Here is a 24,499-nt window from a genome sequence, read left to right as displayed (position 1 = left end):
GCAGGGCCCCGGAGTAGTCCACGCAGCTCCGGCTGCTGATACGGGGCCCTGCACTTCTGGCCGCGGGTCCACGCATGCGCACGGAGGCCGCCTGTGGCGGCAGCCCTGCGCAACATGGCAGACTTACACAGCAAGCTGGCCTCCAACAATATAGGCCCCCCTAGATCGCGTGCACCCGCCGATCGGTGGCCCCCGATCGCAAGCCTGGCCATCCTGGAAGCCCCCCCAGTGACAATTCCCCCCGTCCCCCACCAGGGCGGCCACGGACTGGTTTTGCAGCCACTATTCCGAGCTCCCGCCGGGTGGAGCCATGAGTGAACCACGCCGGTGGGAACTCAGCCAGTTGTCAGCAGATAATCACCGCGGGGCCCTCTTTCAATGGCCCCCAACTGGCACGCGGCAATCGCACGCATGTGACTTGTGACGATTCTCCGGTCCGCGGAGAATCGCGGGAAGGTGTCGGTCCCGATCGCCGGTCTGACGCCCCATTTCCACCCCCGTGCCGACCGCGATTACGGCGAGGAGGCTCGGAGAATGCTGCCCCCATTTTCCTAATTGTATTCAGGCTTCATGCACTGTGGATTGGAGTTTCCTGCACTGTCCAAAAACAGGTAGAATAACATTGAGGAAAGGGAAATATTCAGAGAGTAAGGCCCACTGTTAGGTATTGCTGTGTTTCCACCCCAAGCTACAGTTTTGCCACGCCATTGTCTCCGAGAGTGCTGATGAATGCTTCTCCATGGCCGACTACATGTAAATGTCAGAGGGAGTGTGCAGACCCTGGCCATTTGCTCTGTTTCATTCACATGGGCCCTGTATTCCTTTCCCCCCCCCCCCCCCCACCACCCTTAAACTGCCTGGCATCCCTGGCAGATGGTAACAGCAAGGGTAGGGCAGAACAGCAATTTTTTATCTCTGCAAATATTCGCAGACTATATAATCTTTATTATTGTCACAAGTAGATTAACATTAACACTACATTAACACTGCAATGAAGTTACTGTGAAATGTATATAGTAGAGTACTCATCAACCAGCTTCAAAATATTGACAGTACTTTACCAGCTCCGCTGGGCGAGCTATACTTCCAAAACAAGCGCTCTAGTTTTGACACAGCAAGCGAGCCCCTGGAGAGCACAGGAAACACCCTAAGGACAACCCCAAAGCCACCTTGAAAAAGTACAGCATTCCCACCAACATCTGGGAATCCGTGGTCCAAGACCGCCTGAAGTGGAGGAAAAGCATCTCATCACCGAGAGCCAAATGTTGACAGTGAAAGGAGCATGTGGCAACCTGGGGACCCCGCCCATGGGGACCCCACCCACCACTCCTGCAACCACCATCTGTTTGTGACAGAGACTGTAGGTTTCGCATTGGACTCCTGAGTCACCTGAGACTCTTTTGTGTGGAAGCAAGTCATCCTCGACTCTGAGGGACTTCCTAAGAAGAAGAGAGTACTCATTCTTTCCCTCCATACTGACCTCGATCCCTGCCAATGCCCACATCTTGCCTCGCCTCGCTGTTGCTGGTTGGTCTGCTCCCCTGAACCCTGGGTGGTTCAACCACTTGCCTCTTCCCCTCACTGCTCGATGGCTGCTTGGCTCAGCTTGGCTCGTGGATTTTGCCTCGGCTCGCTGTTGCTGCCTGACCTGCTCTCCTTAGCCCTGGGATCAAGTCGTCCCTCACCTGCTCCCCTCGCTGCTCGACACTTGCGGACCAGCTGGCCCACCTTGGCTTGTGTCTTTCGCCAGGTGTCTCACGCCCCGCCTCACTGTTGCTGGCTGGCCTGCCATCAGACCTGGGTCGAGAGACCGGCTGGCTGCGCCTTCGCAAAAGTAAAACACAGGATCTTCTGTCTCTGCCTCGCTCCCTCCTCCTCAAGATGTCTCTTGTTCCTTGTGCATGCCTGTGCCTCAATGTTTGGACCAGTCTCTTTCCCCGCTCTTAGGGGAGTCAACCAATCAGAGTCTGATGCCGCTCTGCATTGTCTCCTGAAAGGATCATTTGTATTTGTTGAGCCTATCAGCAATATAGAGTTATCAGGCTCTGATTGGTGCCCACAGACACTGGCCCGCATGGGGCCTCCCCATTGGTTGGGACCCTCTGCCTCGATACTGTGTGTTTCATTGTAAATCTGCCTCTAGTTCTTTTGGGTCTTTAAGGTTATTTGCTCCGTCTTGAGATGCTTATAAAAACTCTTTACCCCCTGGTATTGCCTTGCCTATCTATAGAAACAAAAGTTGGGTTTATACAAGGAGGACATGTTGAGACACACTGTTTCTTTATTTGTTCCAAGCCGTTCCCTTTCGCCTTGCACCATGAACCCTTTTGTTATTTAATCTCCCCTTCTCTTCATCCTAACACAGACTCCCTTTATTCCTTATTTCCACCCCCCAACTTTCATTTGATCAAAACCTATTACTATATTTCTAACTTTTCAGAGTTCTGCTTGTAGATCAGTTAGCTCTGTTTCTATCTCTGCAGATCCTGCCAAATCATTTTCTGTTGGTATTATGTACTTTCTTGAATGTTCTGCCTTTATCGGATTCTATTACTTGCACCAAAAATAAGTCATTAGAGTTTGAGAAGGAACGATTAGCAACAATTATTCTTCATTATAGCTTGTGGGTTGGGATGGCCGAGTGGTCTAAGGCGCTACATTCAAGTTGCAGTCCCCTCTTGGGTTGTGAGTTCAAATCCCACTCCTGATATTCGTTTTGGGGCCAGTTTAGCTCATTGGCTGGACAGCTTGTTTGTGATGCAGAACAAAGCCACCACCAAGGGTTCAATTTCCATACAGGCTGAGGTTATTCATGAAGGCCCCCCCCCTTCTCAACCTTGTCCCTCGTTTTAGGTGTGGTGATCCTCAGGTTAAATCACCACCAGAAGTCTCTGGATCTGACTGAAGGCACTGTTGCTATGTTTGCAGATGATACAAAGATATGTAGAGGGACAGGTAGTATTGAGGCAACAAGCGGGCTGCAGAAGACTTGGACAAGCTAGGTGAGTGGGCAATGACGTTGCAAATGAAATACAATGTGGAAAAGTGTGAGGTTATGCACTTTGGAAGGAGGAATTTAGGCATAGACTATTTTCTAAATGGGGAAATGCTTAGGAAATCAGAAGCACAAAGGGACTTGGGAGTCCTTGTTCACGATTCTCTTAAGGTTAACGGCAATTATGAAGGCAAATGCAATGATAGCATTTATGTCAAGAGGGCTAGAATACAAGACAAGGGATGTACTTTTGAGGCTGTATAAGGCTCTGGTCTGACCCCATTTGGAGTATTGTGAGCAGTTTTGGGCCCCATATCTAAGGAAGGATAAGCTGGCCTTGGAAAGGGTCCAGAGGAGGTTCACAAGAATGATCCCTGGAATGAAGAACTTGTCATATGAGGAATGGTTGAGGACTCTGGGTCTGTACCCGTTGGAGTTTAGAAGGATGAAGGGGGATCTTATTGAAACTTACACGATACTGCGAGGCCTGGATAGAGTGGAGGTGAAGAGGATGTTTCTACTTGTAGGAAAAACTAGAACCAGACGACACCATCTCAGACTAAAGGGCCGATCCTTTAAAACAGAGATGAGGAGGAATTTCTTCAGCCAGAGTAAATATGTGGAACTCTTTGCCGCAGAAGGCTGTGGAGGCTAAGTCACTGAGTGTCTTGAAGACAGAGATAGATAGGTTCTTGATTAATAAGGGGATCAGGGGTTATGGGGAGAAGGCAGGAGAACGGGGATGAGAAAATATCAGCCATGATTGAATGGCGGAGCAGACTCGATGGGCCGAGTGGCCTAATTCTGTTCCTATGTCTTATGGTCCCTTCAAAGGGGAAAGCAGCCTATGGTCATCTGGGATTATGGCGACTTTACTTTATAAACACCTTATTACAATTATTGTGTATTTCTTTCTTATTCTGCAGGCTATGATGCTAAGACACTGGGAAAGGATTGCACAGGTCACGGGTCATACTTTTGATGTTGAATCTGATCAGTTTTGTCTCAAAAACATAACAGAAGCTCCGTTATTAAAATACAAAGAAGACATTGAGGTAAGGTGCTTATTTTCTATCTTTTTACTTTCTTTCAAAAGCAGCGAAAAAGTGAACCTGGTTAAGACACTAATTTTGATTTATTCTATAATTTGCTAGTGAGAGGCAGGAAACTTTACAAAGTAGGTTTCCTCACGACAATTATATCATGCCAGCAAATGTAGTTTTATTACAAACAAAATTCATGGGAAAAGAATCAGCCTAAATAAAAAGTGTTAATAATTTTGGTAAAATATGATCTTAATTGACTTGATTAGCAGAAGTAAATTTAGCTTGTAATGTCATTTAAAACTTACGCTGTGTCACATGATAACATCACAGTTTATTTGTAAAGGATTTTGCTTTATTTACTGATGATTGTTTTTCATGGACTGATTCCTTTGTTCTCCCTCAACAAATGATTTAACTACAACTTTATCAATTCACTACTAGGAGTCCCATGATGGTTAGGGAATCAAATAAGCATTTCTGCAGCCGTGGAAGTGAATCCAGGATTATATGTCAAGGATGTCACTGAATGGCTGCAGAACAACTTGAGTGGAGACTGTGAACTGCCGGTGGTCGTGGTCCAAATCAGTATCAACAACATAGTTATAAAGAGGGATGTGGTCCTAAAGTCAAAATTTAGGAGCTGGGTAGAAAATTAGAGCAAGACGTCAAAACTAGTAATCTCCAGATTACGCCTGGTACCATGTGCAACTGAGTAGAGAAATAGGAGGATAGAGCAGATGAATCCTGGAAAGATAGTACAGGAGGGAGGGCTATGGATCATTGGGACATAGGGATCAGCTTTGGGGGAGATGGGACCTGTACAGGCTGGATGGGTTGCACGTAAACAGAGCCGGGACTGATTTCCTTCTGGGGTGATTTGTTGCTGCTCTATTGGGGAGAGTTAAAACTAAATTGATAGTAGTGTGGGGACCAGGAATTAATACTAGAGAGGAGTACCAAGGAGCTAAGAAAATTAGGGCAGACCGATATTACTAGAGTAGGAAACAATAAGCTATCAGGAGGGTTCAACATAGGAGGAAAAATCCATTCCAATTCCAATTCTCTTCATTTGAACTAAGGCAGACTTTTGTCTGTTTCCATAACTAGTAATTCCCAGAACAGGTCACTCGTCGATCACCAAGAGGGAATGTAATAAAGTTTAAATTAGGTACCATGCATATATGTGAATGCGCTGAGCATAGCTATTAAGATTAATGAGTTGCAGACACAGATAGGTATATGGACGTGGGAAGTTGGTGCATCTGGTTAGCCTGCACCCTGCAATCCAAGTTTGCTGGCTCTATTTGGAGGGTATGCATCTCCTATCCCACCTCAGTTTTCATGGAGCCAGGCCAACATCTCAATGTTTCGTGGTTCACAGCCTGTCGGAGAAGTCGGGAACTATAGTCAGGACTTGGGAACCTTTTCAAAGTCAGATTCAAAAGTCTTATCCATGCCCCATGCATCTTCCATGCCCTCTCCATGCCAACTCATACCACCCCATGTTCCCTTTGTTAAGTAATGGGTTCAAGTAATGCATGAAGAGACATTGCAATTAGTTGTCTCATTTATGTTAAGTATCCAATGATTGACACTGATATGTAAAGGGACTTCAGGTGGCCCTCGTGTCAGGTGGTGTGTTAGAGTTTTGTGCAGAGGCGGTGGAAGTGAAATAAATGGTGTTTGGTAAAAAGGCACAGGACTTTTGACTCTTCATACAACGGTAACTAAAACGTATAACAATGGTAGCAGAGAATGTTTGCTGTGCAAATGTGAAGGTTTGAAAGATATAACTTTTCCTGATCAAACCAAGGAGTGAGTGAGAAGGAAAAAAAAAGATACATGGCTGAACCCAGAATAAAGATGGCTGGATATGACTATCCCCCCTTATTTTCTGAAAGGGAATCGTACGACCAATGGAGAAATGCAGTAGTTATGTGAACTAAGGTAACTGCCTTGGGAAAGAGAAAACAAGGTATGGCATTGGCTCTTTCTCTACCTTATGACAGTAAAATCCGAAACAAAGTGCTTTCTGAGCTGGAATTGGAAGAGTTAGACTCAGAAGAAGGTCTGGAGACTCTATTACAATATATGGATAAGATTTACAAGAAAGATGACTTGTTAAGTGCGTATGAAGCATGGTCGGAATTTGATAAGTTCCAAAAATAGAGGAATTCGCCATGGAAGACTATATAATGGAATTTGGCAGACTATATAAAAGGCTGCAGAAACACAACCTGGAATTTCCACAGTCTGTGTTGGCCTTTAAATTACATGACTGTGCTAGAGTGAGCAACATGACTAGGCTCCTGGTTTTGACAGGAGTTCAGTTTACGGATGAGGATACCTTATTCGATCAGATGACAAAAGCTTTAAAAAGGTTTCTGGGGAAACATTTGATTCCGATGGCTCTGATGACTCAAATAGGTCAGCCTGCAATAAAGCAGAATATGGAAGATACACTACTAACAGGATGGTGAAATTGTACGGCTACGAACAGGGTCGAAGACTATAGAAGGAGATCGAGACAAGTAAATTATGAAGACAGAAACCCAGTTCGAACTAACAGTAGGAAGATGAACCCCAGAAATGCACGGGGCATGATAAATCAATGTTTTTGATGTGACTCTCAATACCATTATGTCTTCAACTGTCCAAAACGTTGTGATAGAGTGTTTGAAGCGACACATGACATGGAAGAGTCAGAAGAGGAAAAAGACAGTGTTCAGAGAGAAGCCATTGTCCTATTGACAAGCAGTTTTACGCCGGTAATGAGGGTGTTGGTTGCAGAATGTTTCAATTGTGCTGTATTGGACAGTGGCTGCACATCTACTGTGTGTGGAATTGACTGGTTAAAATGTTACCTGGACTCTTTGAATGCTGAAAATCGTAACAAGGTTAAGGAATTTGAAAGTTCCACAAGTTTCAGGTTTGGGGGTGGTAATACTCTGAAGTCGCTGAAAAGAGTGGTGATCCCTTGCAATATTGCCGGAGTGAATCATTTCATTAGCACAGATGTTGTATCAAGTGAGATACCTTTGCTTCTGAGCAGACCGTCGATGAAGAAAGCACACATGAAACTGGATATGGAACAGGATAAGGCAACAGTTTTTGGAAAGACGGTGGACTTACAACTTAAACGGTCGGGCCACTATTGTATTCCATTCCTGAAAAATAATTTTTCAAGTAGAGTGGTTAAGGATGTGTTAATGGCAATTGAAAATGGGACTTTCGCTGATAAAAAGCTTGCTGTATTAAAACTGCACAGGCAATTTGCACATCCGTCGCCTCGGAGGCTGAAGAAGTTTAGTGATTGCTGTGAAGTTTGTAGGAAGTACAGAAGGACACCAGCACGACCGATAGTAACCCTACCTTTGGCCAGGGATTTTAACGACATTGTGGCTGTCGACCTTAAGATCTGGGATAAGGCCATTTTTCCAAAAGGACAACTACCAAAAGTTGGTATAAAGGTGACATACTTGCCTGAAGGGTCTAGTCAATGGAAGGATGCAACTGTTATTAGAGCAGGGAAGGCCACTGGAAAGTATAAACATTGGTTGAATGTACAGCATTCAGGGGACGGAGTTAAGACAATGGATTGGGAACACAAAGTTCAAAAATGGAGGTCACAGAAACGCAGTGCCAGTTCAGATAGTACATCAGTTAGTGAACAGGTCCGCAGGAAAAGGTCGAGAATTTTGAAAGGACATCCCACAGCAGATAGGAAAGGTCAAGCAGTAGCAGTATAGAATAAGTTACCAGGCGGGAGAGGGGACGTAGTTTAATAAGGCCTCGGAACATGAGTAAGACTACGAATACTAATAGGAGTAGAAGCCCACATGCACGTGAGATTTTGGTGGCTTCCAATAAATTATATGAAAAGTTATCAAAGGTGCTGAACAGCAACACTGCATAGTTGGAGTGAATTTGGGGTATACATGGAAGTACCGGATAGGGGACAAAGAACTCTGTCCCACAGATGGATTTGCACGGAAAAGGTTCTTCCGGGTGGAACTTATAAGGCAAAGGCCAGGCTTGTGGCAAGGGGATTTGAAGAAAGCTTAGAAGATCAGGATTTAAGGATAGATTCACCTACAGCAGGAAAGGTTAGTTTTAAAGATCTTCTTTTAGCCACAAAGGCATGGGAATGCAAATCTATAGATATAAAAGCTGCCTTCTTGCAGGGGCATCAGCGCCAAAGAGACATTTTTTCCCGTCCTCCTAAAGAAGCAGCTAACACAGAAGGGGTATTCTGGAAGTTGAACAAATGTGTATGTGGTTTAAATGTTGCATCTAAAGTCTGGTATTTTTTGGTAAGGTTACTTTTGCTAAAGCTAGGCTGTTACCAGTTGAAAGTAGATCCGGTAATGTTTTACTGGCACTATAAAGGGAACCTTTGTGGCACCTTTATGATGCATGTCAAATGATTTTTGTGGGGTGGGACTAGTGATTTTGAAGCTTTTGTAATCTCTGGTTTGAGGAAAGAATTCAGGGTCAGAAGTCAGGCTTCCGGTGCATTTAAATATATTGGACTGGAAATCAGACAGACTAAGTTAGGAGCAACTTTACGTCAGCAATCTTATTTGGAAAGCATCAGCCCAATAGCAATTAGTCGTGGCCGGGTTTTCACAAAAAGGTGCAAGGTTTCAAAGATGGAAAAAGAGCAACTGCAAAGTTTGATTGGGCAACTGAATTGGTTAGGTAGACAGACTAGACTGGTCGTGAGTTTTGATGTCTTAGAGTTGAGTACAAAAATGAATGATCCCAAAGTGGAAGACATAATAAGAGCAAATAAAGCGTTTGGCCAAACTAAAAATGCAGGAGTGTGTTTTGAGGTTCCCGGTTTTAGGTGACCATAGGTACTTGAAATTCATAGTTTATAGTGATGAGTCCTATGCAAATCAAGCACAGGAGGTTTTATAATTTTCCTCTTGGGGAACAATGGTAAATGTTGCCCTCTTATGTGGGAAACAAAGAAAATAAGGAAAGTGGTCAAAAGCACTTTGGATGCTGAGACGTTAAGCTTTGTAGAGGCGGTGGATATGGCCTTTTATATATCTCAGATATTGACAGAAATGTAACTTTTGGATATTGTTAATGAAGGGCGCCTGTTTCTGTGACTTTTTTTCTTCCCCAAAAAAAATTTTGAAAAAAAAAGAAGGGGGGAAATTGCGTGTGTGTTTTTGAGTTTCTTTAAATTTTGTTTTCACCTAATTATTTTTTTCTCCAAGGAAGGGGAGACTGTTAAGTAATGGGTTAAGAGTTAAGTAATGCATTAAGAGACATTGCAATTAGTAGTCTCATTTATGTTAAGTATCCAATGATTGACACTGATATGTAAAGGGGCTTCAGGTGGCCCTTGTGTCAGGGTGTTGTTAGAGTTTTGTGCAGAGGCGGTGGAAGTGAAATAAATGGTGTTTGGTGAAAAGGAACAGGACTTTTGACTCTTCATACAACGGTAACTAAAACTTATAACACCCTTATAGCCCTCCTGCCTAGTCATGCCCCCTATCCACCCCAGTGGCTCCTCATACCTTCACTGTTCATTCACCCAGTATACACTGTGTATAGACCTAATAAACAATGTAGTAACATTGGCATGTGTGGAACTACTCAGAAAGAAACACCCATTCACAAGTCATTTTTTGAAAAAATCTATTACTCCTACAACCCTATAAATGTGTGTACTTCCGATGGAGTCCATGGTGTGAGCGGTTGCACATTTTGTAGCTCCTGCTCAAAGTGGAATTTTTCAATCCTTTCCCCATTTGAGGGGTGTAATTTTGGATGGAAAGAGATGTAGGCGTCCGAGTGTAACTCCTCTGGTGTGGCTGGCGGATGGATCTTGGAAAAAACTAGGAGTGGATCGAGAAGAAGGGAGCTGGTGGAGCAGGAGAATCTTTGTGAGCCACAGGTCAAGGTGGCAGAGGGCAAAGGGTCTGTTCTGCCCGCCCAGTGGTCAACGGAGCAGCTGGTGGACTTCTTAAATGAGAAGTTCAGCCAGCAGAGAAGGGAAGCCCTGCAGGACTTAGACATGGTGGTCGAGCCGCTGAAAGCAGGGATTGACCGTGTGCAGTAGAAGCTGGAGTCCCAGGGCCAGGCAATCCAAAATGTGCAGGAGGTCTTGGGGGAGCACGAGGAACAGGTCGCCTCGATGGCAGCCGAGATGGGGGTGATGCGGGAGACCCATAAGAGGCTGAAGGAGAAAGTGGAAGATCTTTAGAACGCTTCAGAAGGCAAAACCTGTAGATCGTGGGGATTCCTGTAGGCATTGAAGGAGTGGAGGCCAGCAGGTATGTAGCCAAGGTGCTAGAAAAGCTGATGGAGGGGGCCATTGATTGGTCTCTCGAGTCGACTGAATGCACAGGGCGCTGATGAGGAGGCCACAGGTGGACGAGCCACCAAGGGGGGTGCGGTTGCACCGCTTCCTGGACAAAGAGAAGGTTCTTCGGTGGGCAAGGCAGGCGAGGAAGTGCACCTGGGAGGATAACGAGCTACGGATATACCGAAACCTGGGCGCAGAACTGGCGAAGAGGAGGGCTGGGTTTAATCGGGTCAAGGCTGCCCACTTCAAGAAGGGAGTGAAGTTTGGAGTGCTGGACCAGGCCCACCTCTGGGTGACGTTGCAACTCCAGGGTCCCAGGTTCGATTCCCGGCTTGGGTCACTGTCTGTGCAGAGTCTGCATGTTCTCCCCGTGTCTGCGTAGGTTTCCTCCGGGTGTTCTGGTTTCCTCCCACAAGTCCTAAAAGATGTGCTGTTCGGTAAGTTGGACATTCTGACTTCTCCCTCCGTGTACCCAAACAGGTGCCGGAATGTGGCGACTAGGGGCTTTTCACAGTAACTTCATCGCAGTGTTAATGTAAGCCTACTTGTGACAATAAACATTATCATTATCATGACGCCAGAGGAGGTGATGGAGGTTTGAGAGACAGTGTACTGGCCAGGGAAGGAGGACCATTGAACTTTGGAGGAGGTGTGAGGAGCTGTTTTCCTTTGGTGGTTGTTGGGAGAACTTTTTCTCCTTTGAAATGTTTTGTTGGGCTTGGTGGCGAGGTGGTTGGGGAATATCAAGGTTAAGTGCACCTTTTTCTGTTTCTTTGTTTCCTGAGGGACTGTGGACGGGGGGTGCGGGGGGGGGGGGGGGGGGGTGGGATCTGGGGGGTTAAGAGGTTGGGAGGCCTTGGGCGGGGGCTGCTATGCTGGCTGGGCGGGCTGGTTAATGGAAGCACAGCTTAGGGTGGTCAGGTAGTTGGTGTAGGGGAGGGGGATGGGGCTGTTATCTTGTTGGGGGAGGGGTAGAAAAGGTGCTGTCAAGGGTGTGTTTGGTGTGACACAGTTGGAAAGGGAGTGGTGACGGTGGACATCCGAATGTGGGCCTGGAGGATCGCGTGACACTGGTCGGATTCAGTCCTAAAATGGGATATGGTTGATCAGCAGGGAAGGGGTGGGGAGCCCCCAAACAGGCGGGTCACTTGAGGGGGCTGAAAGGGACGGCGAAGCGGTCACATGTTTTCACAGACTAGTGTTTACCGGACTAGCGTTCTCAAAATCTAGACTAATAATCCAGAAAATTTGAGTTCAAATTTGAGAATTTTAGAATTAAAATTTGATTTTAAAAATCCGGAAATAAAAAGTTGGTGTCAGTAATGGAGAACATGAAACCTTCAGATTTCAGCTAGTCTCAACGACCCCCCTACCCCCCCACCCCCCCGCCTCAACCCTCCTCCCAAAGCTCCTTTACGATAAGCGTGCTAACCGTTTCTCTACAAATAATTATCCAAAGCTTAACATGCCACTCAACTGTACCTAGACAAATCTGCCATTGTTCAGAAAGAAGGCTGACTACCAACAAATCTCAGCCTTGCCATTAATGTCCATATTCTGAGAATAAATAAAAATAATCTTACCAGAAACAAAATCTAAATTTAATGGACATTACAATGAATGTAATGCACCAGCTACTAAATAAATAAATATATTTTCTAGGACATTTGTATTAGTGCTGGAAAGGAAAAGGATATTGAAGCGAAGCTGAAAGCTGTAATTAATGAATGGAGTGGACATGTCCTTACTTTTGCCCCATTCAAGACGAGGGGCGAGTTGCTCCTGAAAGGATCAGATACCACAGAGAATATTGCACTCATGGAAGACAGTCTGATGATACTTGGCTCATTAATGAGTAACAGGTAATTGGATAATAGTGTATATTTTTTGTAATGCACACAATAATGGAATTGAATCATAAATTGGTTAAAGGCTTCACCTGACTGAAACATAAAGATAAAGATCAAACGGTATGTAAATATCTTTCAATTGAAATATTGAAATACAGCTATTAAATAATTTTCCTGTACTCATTCACTAAAATATTGTAATAGCCTTTCTGATATTTACTTTAGGTTGGAAAATGTAATAGATGTTTTAAAATATACAGTTATTTCTACTGAAGAATGCTACAGTTCACACTTGGCTTCAGGTTTAATTATCTATTCAAAGATTAAAGGTTTGAATATATTTGTTCCATGTCATTGCTCATGCCTGTGGCTGAGTCATCCAACCTTAGGTCATCGCTATGACTCTGAGCACGTCCTTCTCCTGGTCTGTTGCATTTAGCACATTTAGGTGAAACCCTCAGGGCAGCAAAACACTTTTAACTTGTTTTCCAAATGAAGCTTCTTTTGAAATTTTCAAAATTCTGAAGGAAATGGATAGAATTTGTCCAGTCAACTTGTTTTATTTTAACAAGTGACACAAAGAAAAAGTCAGAAACATAAATGGTAAAAATATTTTCTATATTATTGTTGAAGCATTTATTTTGCTGTGAATGAGTTTCTCAAAGATGTGGTTGCTTTGCTGCTAGGTACAATGCACCATTCAAACCCACTATTCAACAGTGGGTGCAGAAACTCTCAAATACCACAGAAATAATTGAAAACTGGCTCACAGTTCAGAACCTTTGGATTTACCTGGAAGCTGTGTTTGTTGGTGGAGATATTGCAAAACAACTGCCGCAGGTTTGTATAATCTGAGAAAGTAAATCTTCTGAGAATTCCATATAGCGCTTTCAAAATTACAATTCGGCTTTCTTTGCAATTGTCGTCTAAAATGATAGGGGTCAAATAAGTTTTGTCCATCTGCAAAGAACATGATTGGCTAATGTTGATTATTCTCACATACGACATAAGATTCAGGAGCAGGAGTAGGCCGCTTGTCCCCTCGAGCTGCTCCACCATTCTTGTTTTCCAAGATCATGGCTGATCTGATTGTGACCTCAACTCCACATGCCTGCCTACCCCCCGAGACCGTTTTACCCCCTTGCTTATCAAGAATCTATCTAGCTCTATCTAAAAAGTTTTCAAAGACTCTGCTTCCACCACCTTTTCAGGAAGAGAGTTCCAAAGATTTACGATCCTCTGAGAGGAAGAAATTCCCCTAATTTCTGTCTTTAATAATAGGGGTCGCCCGTTTAAGACAGAGGTGAAGAGAATTTTTCACTCTCAGAGGATCGTGAATCTTTGTGACCTCTAGTTCTAGATTCTCACACAAAAGGAAGCATTATTTCTACATCCAACCTGTCAAGACCTCTCAGGATCTTATATGTTTCAATCAAGTCACCTTTTATTCTTCTAAATGCCAGTGCATACAAACCTAGCTTGTCCAACCGTTCCTCATAAGACAGCACTTCCATTCCATCTGTCAGTTGAGTTAACCTTCTCTGAACTACTTTCAATGCATTTGCGTCCTTCCTTAAATAAGGAGACCAATCCTGTACACAGTACTCCCGATGTGGTGTCACCAATCCCCTGTATAACTGAGGCATTGGCCGGGATTCTCCCGGAATCGGCAGGGCGGCCCGTACCGGCGCCAAAGAGCGGCGTGAACCACTCTGGCATCGAGCCGCCAGGAAGATGTGGAATCCTCCGCACTTCTGGGGCTAGGCCAGGCGTTGGAGGGGCTGGCGGCGCGCCAACCGGCACCGAAGGGCCTCCGCCGGATGGTGCGAGTTGGCGCATGCGCAGAACCGCTGCCGTGTTTCCTGCGCATGCGCAGGGGGTTTCTTCTCCGCACTGGCCATGGCGGAGCCTTACACAGGCCGGCGCAGAGGGAAAGAGTGCCCCCACGGCACAGGCCCGCCCGCAGATCGGTGGGCCCTGATCACGGGCCAGCCCACCGTGGAGGCCCCGCCCCAGGGCCGGATCCCCCCCCGAGGGCTCCGCTAGCCGCTTTCCAAACCAGGTCCCGCTGGTATGGACCATGTCTAACCCACGCCGGCAGGACTGGCTGAAAACGGCCGACTGCTCGGCCCATTGGGGCCCGGAGACTTGCCGAGGGGGCCTCTACCAACAGCTCCCGACCGGCACGGCGCAATCCCCGCCCCCGCCTGAAAGCCGGCGCCGGAGAATTCGGCAGCCGACGTCGGAGCGGCGGGGCAGGATTCACACTGCCCCCCGGTGATTCTCTGACCCGGCGGGGTGTCAGAGAATCCCGCCCACTATCTCCCTACATTTGTATTCAATCCCCAAGCAACAACAATAACATTCTATTAGCTGTCCTAAGTACTTTCTGTACCTACATTCTAACCTTTTGTGATTCATGGAAGAGGAATGCAGACCCCTCTGCATCCCAGGGCTCTGCAATCTCTCATCATTTAGATAATATGCTTGTTTTATATCCTGCCAAAATGGGCAATTTCACCTTCTCCCATATTACACTCCATTTGTCAGAACTTTGCCTAACTTACCGATCTATATTCCTTTGTAGCCTCCTTATGTCGTCTTCACAACTTACTTTCCTACCTTTCTTTGAGTCTTCAACAAATTTAGAAACTATACCTGCAGACCCTTCATCAAAGTCATTTAAAAATTGAAGGCATTTTAAATATATACATAACCACAAAAATACAAAAGCCAACTGTGGCAATGGTAACAAACCCCTCCTCCTCCCTACATTCCCTCCAGCAACAGCTCCCACTCATCTCGCTGTCACCCTGGTACCCGCCTCCCTTTTCCAACCTATCGCCGCACCGCTCCAAACAAAAAGTAAACATCTACCCGCCCCAACCCTGCTTCCATGATATCCTTTCAGTTCCTTCTTCCAGATTATTAATGGCTGAGTCAGCACAGCTTTGTCAAAGGGAGGTCGTGCCTGACAAATCTGTTAGAGTTCTTTGAGGAGGTAACGAGCAAGTTAGACAAAGGAGAACCAGTGGACGGATTTATTTAGATTTCCAGAAGGCCTTTGACAAGGTGCTGCATAGGAGACTGCTAAATAAGTTAAGAGCTCATAGTGTTCAGGAAAAGATCCTGGCATGGATAGAGGATTGGCTGACTGGCAGAAGGCAGAGAGTGGGGATAAAGGGGTCTTTTTCAGGATGGCAGCTGGTGACTAGTGGTGTGCCTCAGGGGTCTGTGCTAGGACCACAACTTTTCACAATATACATTAATGATCTGGAAGAAGGAACTGAAGGCACTCAATACGAAGTTGATAAACAACTTCCACCTCAAGGTGACCCGCTCCTCCACTCCTTGAATGGCAAACTTAATTTTTTCCAAATCACTCACCCATACTCCTGGCTTTGGTAGCTCCGAGTCTCGCCAACACAACAAAATCTGTCTCTGGGATATCATGGAAGCCAAGGCGTCAGCCTTTCTCCCCACCTGTATTCTTGGATACTCTGACACTCCTAATATCGCCACCTCCGGACCCGAGGCTACCTCTACTCCCAAAATCTTCGACATTATGCCTGAATAATAGGAAACAAATGGCAGATGAACTGAATGGTTACTTTGCATCAGTCTTCACGGTGGAAGACACCAGTGGGATGCCAGAGCTCCAGGAGAACCAGGGGGCAGAGGTGAGTGCAGTGACCATTACTAAGGAGAAGGTTCTGGGGAAACTGAAAGGTCGGAAGGTGGATAAGTCACCTGGACCGGATGGACTACATCCCAGGGTCCTAAAAGAGATAGCTGAGGAAATTGTGGAGGCATTGGTGATGATCTTTCAGGAATCACGAGGCAGGACAATGGGGATGAGAAAATATCAGCCATGATTGAATGGCGGAGCAGACTCGATGAGCCATGAAGCCTAATTCTGCTCCTATGTCTTATGTTCTAAAATCCCTTCCAAAACTCCCTCAACCTCGGACATGCCCAAAACATATGGACATAGTTTGCCGTCCTCTTCCCCCGCACACCGCCCACACCTATCCTTCATCCCCGAAAAGAACTGACTCATCCTGAACACCATAGTGTGGGCTCTATGCACCACCTTAAATTGGATAAGACTTAGCCTAGCACACAACGAGGATACATGCACTTTCTCACTGGAACGAAGGAGGTTGAGGGGCGACCTGATAGAGGTATACAAAATTATGAGGGGCATAGACAGAGTGGATAGTCAGAGGCTTTTCCCCAGGGTAGAGGGGTCAATTACTAGGGGGCATAGGTTTAAGGTGAGAGGGGCAAAGTTTAGAGTAGATGTACGAGGCAAGTTTTTTACGCAGAGGGTAGTGGGTGCCTGGAACTCACTACCGGAGGAGGTAGTGGAGGCAGGGACGATAGGGACATTTAAGGGGCATCTTGACAAATATATGAATAGGATGGGAATAGAAGGATACGGACCCAGGAAGTGTAGAAGATTGTAGTTTAGTCGGGCAGTATGGTCGGCACGGGCTTGGAGGGCCGAAGGGCCTGTTCCTGTGCTGTACATTTCTTTGTTCTTTGTTCTTTGTTCACCCTTGGCAAAGCCTCCCTCCAAACTGCGGCCCCCAATACCCCCCAATCTCCTCCTCCCACTTGCGCCTGACTTCCTCCACGGGGCATACTCACTTTTCATCAGCTCCCCATACATGTCCAACCTAGGATCCAGATCCGTATTAAAATCCCCCCCCCCCCCCCCCATAATCAGCCGGTGTGTCTCCAGGTCTGGAATCTTCCCTAGAACCTGCCTCAAGAAATCCACATCATCCCAATTTGGGGCATATACATTCGCTGGAACACAGATGACCCCTCGAACTAGTCATCACGAACCTACCCTCAGGATCGGTTACTGCCGACCTCAAAGGACACCCTCTTGTTTACCAGCACCGCCACCCCATCATCTTTATATCCAACCCGAGTGGAACACCCACCCCATCCAGCCCTTCCTAAGCTATGTCTGATCATCTAGCTTCAGGTGCATCTCCTGAAGAAACACAATATCTGCCTTTAAACTTAAATGTGCAAAAACGTGCAACCTTTTGACTGGGCCATTTAAACCCCGCATGTTCCACGTAATCAACCTGGTCAGGGGGTTCCCCCCCCCTTTTCACCAATCAACCCATAACCCCCTTTAGCCAGCTCCACCAGGTCCATGCCTCGCTCACCCTTGGGCTCTCCCCAAGATGACTGCCGCCATCACCTCTTAACCAACTGCGCCACATCAACACCCCTCCGTCTCTCCTCTCATTCTCCCCATAAACAAAGACAAAGAAAACCCAATCACCCCACCCCTTCCCTCCCACACTCCCTCCATAGATCGAACCCCATTATGTAATCTCAGGAATTTTGGAAGATTATAACCAATGCCTCTACCTTCTCTGCAGCTACTGCTGCTAAGGTCCTAAGATGCAGGCCATCTGATCCTGAGGATTTATCAGCCTTTAGCTGTAATTCTTCCCAGCACCTTTCCTATGGTGATGGCTTTAAATTTCTCCCTTTCTTTCACCTCTTGATTTTAAAGTGTCTTTGGGAAGTTTTCTAATTCTTCTACAGTGAAGAAAACCACAAAATATCACTCCTCTGACATTTCCTTGTTTTCTATGATTAATTCTCCATATTCACATTTTTTATATTCTATTAGATTTTATCGTCTACTTGGAAAAAAAAGTCTTCAAATAAAACATTTTAAAATGAAATATTACAATCTGTAGCTTGCTTATAATTGGATGGCATAGTGGCACAGTGGTTAGCACTGCTGCCTACAGCGCTGAGGACCTGGGTTCGATCCCGGTCCCGGGAGTTTGCACATTCTCCCCATGTCTGCGCGGGTTTCACCCCCACAACCCAAAGATGTGGGGGATTGGCCACACTAAATTGCCTCTTAATTGGAAAAAAATATGTGGGCACTCTTTGTTTTAAAAAAGAAAACTTGCTTGTAATTATTTTAGTTGAAACTAACCCTTTTCTCTGCTCAGGAGGCCAAAAGATTTCAAAACATTGATAAATCATGGCAGAAGATCATGCAGAGAGCTCATGACAATACAAACATTGTGCAGTGCTGTGTAGGCGACGAGACTTTAGCTCAGCTTTTACCACATTTACTAGAGCAGCTAGAGATGTGCCAGAAATCGCTTACAGGGTACTTGGAAAAGAAACGACTTTTATTTCCCAGATTTTTCTTCGTTTCTGACCCTGCTCTGCTGGAAATCCTTGGTCAAGCCTCCGACTCGCACACTATACAGGTAAAACTATTTTAATCTGATCTCTGGGATCCCTTGTTTCTGTGCAGATTATAAACTTGCGGTTATATATTTTCAACATCACGACTCCAACTTGTTTATTTTATGCATACAGTTTCTCATGAGGATAATTAGAGTATGATGAAAAATATTTCCTCAGTTACGAGCAAGAGGGCAGTTATGCTGAACATTTTTTTTTGCTCTGCCCTCTTTTGACGTCATGACCTCCACCCAGGGCACACACAGGCATTCCTGTGGCGGCCACTGTCTTACAACTCACTTGGAAAGCTGGGTTCCATTGGTATACTGAGGTACCTGCCCGGTATGTCTCTGGAGTTTTAACTATTGGTGTAGAGTTTCTGCGCCTGGCACTGCTTTCAGCTGTCAGTTTGCTTTTTAAAGACCAACTGATTTTCTGTCACTTCAAGGTAAATGTGAAACCTTCAGGAAATGTCAGAAGCCAGTGCAACCTGGTCTCGGTCGCATTTCATAGAAACATACTTAGAAACATACATACAAAATAGAAGTAGGAGTAGGCCATTCGGCCCTTCGAGCCTGCTCCGCCATTCATTATGATCTTGGCTGATCATCAAATTCAATACCCTGATCCAAGAGCTATATCTAGGTATTATGAGGTATACTCCTGGGGCGGGATTCTCTCCTACCCGGCGGGGTGGGCCGTACTGGCGCCGAGGAGTGGCGTATCCTCCGCACCTTCAGGGACTAGGCCGTCGCCGGCGGGGTTGGCGCCGCACCAGCTGGCGCCGAAGGGCCTCCGCCGGCCGGCGCATGCGTGGGAGCACCAGCGTGTGCTGACGTCATGCCAGCGCATGCGCAGGGGAGTTCTTCTCCGTGGCAGACTGTTACACCAGCTGGCACGGAGGGAAAGAGTGCCCCCATGGCACGGGCCCGCACGCGGATCGGTGGACCCCGATCGCGAGCCAGGCCACATGGGGGCCAGATCCCACCGCGTCCACCCCCCCCCCCTCCCGAGGACTCCACAGGCCGCCTGCAGAACCAGGTCCTGCCGGGATGGACCTGGTGAATTTTACGGCGGCGGGATCCGCCGAAAACGGGCGGCCACTCGGCCCATCGCGGGCTGGAGAATCGCCGGGGGGGGACCGCTGCCAACCGGCGCCGGAGAATCCGGCAGCCGGCGTCGGGGCGGGATTCACGCCGCCCCCCAGCGATTCTCCAGCCCGGCGGGGTGTCGGAGAATCCCGCCCCTGGTTTTCCAGTTATGGTGGAAGATCTGCGGAACATGGAGGAGGTTTTGAACCCTAACATCTACCTAAATGTACTGACAACCCATATGATCACAATCAAAGTTACAAATGTAGGAGGAAAATATTACATTCAGAAATGGAGAATTCTGAATCATTTTAAAACATACTGAAAATGCATTGTAAAATGATGTTTGACATAAATATTAAAAAATTTTAGACATGAGGGCTGGTTTTCTCAGTTGGCAAATGGTTGCTGTGTGGTTCAGAATAAAGTCAACAGTGTGATTTCAAGTCCTGTTCACGCTGATGTAAATTTGGGATCTGCGCCCTCGACCTACCCCCTGAGAGAAGAAGGCGGTGGCAAACTGCCACAGAAGGAGCACTGCTCAGGATGAAGCATCAGCAGAAAATGAGCCAAGCACCTGCCTTCAGACAGAGCACACATGAATGATTGAATGAATTTCAGACATATTAAAAGAAAACATTTTGATTGTTTCAGGCTCACCTGCTCAGTCTTTTTGACAATGTGAATAGAGTGGGGTTCAACGAAACAAATTACGACCAGATCCTCCGCTTTGAATCTCAGGAGGGAGAAAAAGTTGACCTGAATGAATCAGTTATAGCCCAGGTAAGAAAACATGTGCCAGCTCAAAATGGATTGTAGGACAATTATAGGTGAAAAAAATAAGTCGGCCCTTCTCAGCTCACCCTTTCAGAAAGACCTTAAAATGCTCCCCATTGCAGTCACGAGTTGCCTGTTATTAATTCTATGTTTTTTAGCTGCTTCCTGCATCCAGGGCTGAATTTCAGTCCCCCATGGGATCGAATTGAGGTGCGGGTGGGTCCAGAAAAACACACACTCAGAAAGGGCTACTGGCTCCTGATGCCTCAGTGATGTGATTAGCTTTTCAAAGGAAGGGAAGACGGGAGCCAGAAATCCGCACACCTCAAAGTAATTATTTGTTGAGCTCATTGCAAAGATCATCAGGGATATGGGAAGCAACAGTTAGCAATTTTCAAATGACAAACGTAATGAACACACAGGTTTTGGGACACATTTGAGCATAGTTGTCACGAGCACAGCGAGGAGCTATACATGCTTACGACTGTAGTGTGAAAAGGTTTCATAAAATGGGAGCTTCAAACCCAGTTGCTCATGCAACAAGGTTTCCATCGGTAGAGCTGAGAGGCGTCAATTTGTGAGGAGAGGTGTTTCGACTTTGAGAGGAAGGTGAGACTGCTGGCTTGTTTTATCTCTTTTTCCAGATGGAGGGAAGAGCACAGTTCTCCTGTTCACCACAGGACATGAAGGGAAGTATCAGAAAAATGTGACACTACCTGGAGATGGCCCTCTGCTCTTCCTGCTCATTCATTTGCAAAGGCAATGGAAAACTCATTTGTGGCAGCCTTTTGCCTTTTAAATGATCCCTCCATGCATAGCCCTGCCTCCTACCCATGCCTGTACCCATAATTGGGTGAGAAACCCAGGGCGGGATTCTCCGACACCCCGCCGGGTCGGAGAATTTCCGGGGGCTGGCGTGAATCCCGCCCCTGCCGGTTGCCGAATTCTCCGGCACCAGATATTCGGCGGGGGTGGGAATCGCGCACGCCGGTTGGCGGGCGCCTCCCCCCCCCGGCGATTCTCTGGCCCGCGATGGGCCGAAGTTCCGCTGCTGGAATGCCTGTCCCACCGGCGAGAATCAAACCACCTCTCTTACCGGCGGCACAAGGTCGTGCGGGCGGGCTCCGGGGTCCTGGGGGGGGGGTGCGGTGCGATCTGGCCCCAGGGGGTGCCCCCACGGTGGCCTGGCCCGCGATCGGGGCCCAGCGATCCGCGGGCGGGCCTATACCGTGGGGGCACTCTTTTCCTTCCGCCTTCGCCATGATCTCCACTATGGCGGAGGTGGAAGAGACCCCCTCCACTGCGCATGTGCGGGGATGCCGTGAGCGCCCGCTGACGCTCCCGCGCATGCGCTGCACGGCAAAGTCAGTTCCGCGCCAGCTGGCGCAGCACCAAAGGCCTTTCCCGCCGGCTGGCGGGGCAGAAATCAGTCCTTCCGCACCTTTGGGGCGGCGCGATGCCGGACTGATTCGCGCCGGTTTTGGCGCCTGTCGGCGGACATTGAGCCGATTGCGGAGAATCCCGCCCCCAGTTCTGGACTAATTAGTAGCAGACACTTTGAAAATTGTGTTATGCCACTGACATTGATGCAGTGCAGGTTTGGGACCTAGAAATGTTCTGACTAGTGAGTTCCCCCTCCTGAAATGAAAATTTGTTTCCGGGAGTCAATTCTCCATGTTAATCATTTTTTCTGTGATGATCAATTTCCTGATATCTGTCCTGAAATTTACCTTATACTAGTTAGAACCTGTGTTTCCAAATTCTACTCTCCAAATTTATGTAATATATTCTGGGTTTTCTTTTTCCATGACATTAATTATTTTAAAGCCTCCATATGGTCACTCCTCAGAAACCACCTGGACTAAGCCACAAGTCCGCAAATCAGAGAATCCCTACAGTGCAGAAGGAGGCCATTCGGTCCATCAAGTCTGCACCGACCCTTGCTCCGATGGAGCACCCTAGTATCCCAAGTGTTAGGGATCAGCTTCATGCCTTTTCCGTGCATTGTCTTCAGCACTTGAATTGTGTCTCAAGGAAAGTAGAGCATTGTAGAATTTGATTTCAGATTTCAACTTCCTTTTTTTGTTGGCTCCATAGTTCAACATTCTACTGGCTTTTCTGATTATTGTTCTGCCGGGGATTATGGATTATTTTCGAGTGCTTTATTTGTTCATTCCCACACCTTATTGGAAATGAAGTGTACAGTTTAATTTATTGTCTCACATGAACGTGTTGAAAATTAAAAGATTGTGGAAATGAATCTGTTGAGGTTTGACATAATGCAACTGCATTTCATTTTGAACAATTAGTGCGTAGATTGAGTTCTGCTGTGCAATGTTTTCTGTAACCTGTGCTTTAAATCTTATCTATTGCCCTGATTTGGAATTTATTTTAATTATCTCACCTTTTAGGGCAATGTGGAAGTCTGGCTGGCGCAACTCCTGTCTGGGGTCAGAACGACAATTCACAGTATTATCCGCCAGGCATCAATAGCTATCACTGACAAGGAGATCAAACTATATGAGTTTCAGGCCATGTTCCCTGCACAGATAGGTTTGCTGGGTATTCAGATGATCTGGACGAGAAACTCAGAAGAAGCTTTAAATAATGCCAAAGTTGATAAAAAGGTAATGGCCATTAATTAAATCCTCACGTATGGGGGGCGATTCTCCAAAATGGAGCCCAAGTGTTCGCGCCGTCGTGAACGCCATCGCGCTTCACGATGGAGCGAAATGGGCACAGGGACGACTGATTCTGTCCCCCACAGGGGGCCACAAGGGGCCAGAATGGCGCTGGAGCAGTTCACGCCGCTCTAGCCTCCCTTCCCGCTGCCAAATGGGTGCCGCGCCAACCTGCGCATGCGCAGGGGACTTCTTCAGCGCACCGGCCCCAACTCAACATGGCGTCGGTGTTCAGAGGCTGCCCGCGCAGTAAAGTAGTCCCGGGGCGGGGGGAGAGGCCGGCCCTCCGATCGGTGGGCCGCGATCGCGGGCCAGACCCCATCGGAGGCCCCCCCCCGGTGAAGGATCGCTTTTCCCAGCCTTACAGGCTGCCCCCCCAACCCTTCGCGCAGAGTTCCCGCCGGCAGCAACCAGGGGTGAACGACGCCGGCGGGACTCTGTCGCATCGGCGCGGCCGCTCGGCCCATACGGGCCGGAGAATCGGAGGGCCCGCTGATTCCAGCAGCCCGCAGCCGGCGCCACGTCAAAAGCGCTGCCGCAAATGGCGCCGATTCTCCACACCTCGGAGAATCGTGCACCGGCATCGGGGCGTCGTGGCGCAGTTGCGGCGATTCTCCGGCCCGGGTGCGGGGCTCAAAGAATCGCCCCCATGGTCTTTTCAAGCCCACCCACATTTCTAAGTGGTGAACTATAGAGACCTTTTGTTTCGAGCTGCTCAGTCTCTCCCAGATTCTGGCACATTTCCTGTGTTTGTGAGTTTTCAGGAACATCATAGAAACCCTTTCTCTCTCAAAGCCCATCACCATGTATCGTTAATCACATGTGCTTTGTACCCAGGTAGAAATGCTGATGAGCTATTCTTTTGACCCAAACTCTATTCCAGCTTGGAAGTAAAAGGACAGATTAAAGTATAATCATTTACAATCCAACATTCTCAACGCCTTCCTGGGATTTTGGAGACTTGCAGTCTAACAACAGTAAATACGATGCTGCGGCCATTGTCTCCCAAGTGTGAACACCTTAAAACTACTTTCCAACAAAACAACCTGGGCCTCCAGTTAATCTTTAATAGTCAGGTCATCCAGGCCTGTTTTCAGGAAGACCTCAGATAAAAGCAAATTACTGCAGATGCTGAAATCTGAAACAAAAACAGAAAATTCTGGATAATCCCATCAGGTCTGACAGCATCTGTGGAGAGAGAATGGAGCTAACGCTTGGAGTCTGGATGACTCTTTGTCAAAGCTAGAGAGAACTGGAAATAGGATCAGATTTATATTGCTGTGGGTGGCGAGGAGCAGTGGTGCTGGATAGAGGGCCAGTGGTAGGTGGAGATTGACAAAGATGTCGTGGACAAAAAGACAAAGGGAATGTAAATAGTGGTGATCATGGCTAAGAAGGGTGTTGATAGCGGCACATTAAGAGATCAGAATGTGTTAATGGTAGATTAGGGGGAATCAATTTTTATAGAATTTACAGTGCAGAAGGAGGCCA

At 47.0% G+C, this 24,499-nt stretch overlaps 1 protein-coding gene across 1 annotated transcript in view; it reads left to right on the top strand.

The window, feature by feature from the left end:
- dnah5l (dynein, axonemal, heavy chain 5 like) overlaps positions 1-24,499 on the top strand; it is a 585,621-nt gene that overhangs the window by 270,405 nt on the left and 290,717 nt on the right. The window contains exons 33-38 of the mRNA XM_072508719.1: positions 3,922-4,050; positions 12,029-12,228; positions 12,903-13,056; positions 18,216-18,482; positions 20,205-20,333; positions 22,739-22,954. Coding sequence (XP_072364820.1) covers positions 3,922-4,050; positions 12,029-12,228; positions 12,903-13,056; positions 18,216-18,482; positions 20,205-20,333; positions 22,739-22,954 — 1,095 coding nt within the window. The remainder of the gene's footprint in view (positions 1-3,921; positions 4,051-12,028; positions 12,229-12,902; positions 13,057-18,215; positions 18,483-20,204; positions 20,334-22,738; positions 22,955-24,499) is intronic.

This window comes from Scyliorhinus torazame, chromosome 6, assembly GCF_047496885.1.
Source record: "Scyliorhinus torazame isolate Kashiwa2021f chromosome 6, sScyTor2.1, whole genome shotgun sequence".
NCBI lineage: Eukaryota > Metazoa > Chordata > Chondrichthyes > Carcharhiniformes > Scyliorhinidae > Scyliorhinus > Scyliorhinus torazame.
Note: the sequence above shows the minus strand (reverse complement) of the source record. Positions and strands in the feature narration are given on the sequence as shown.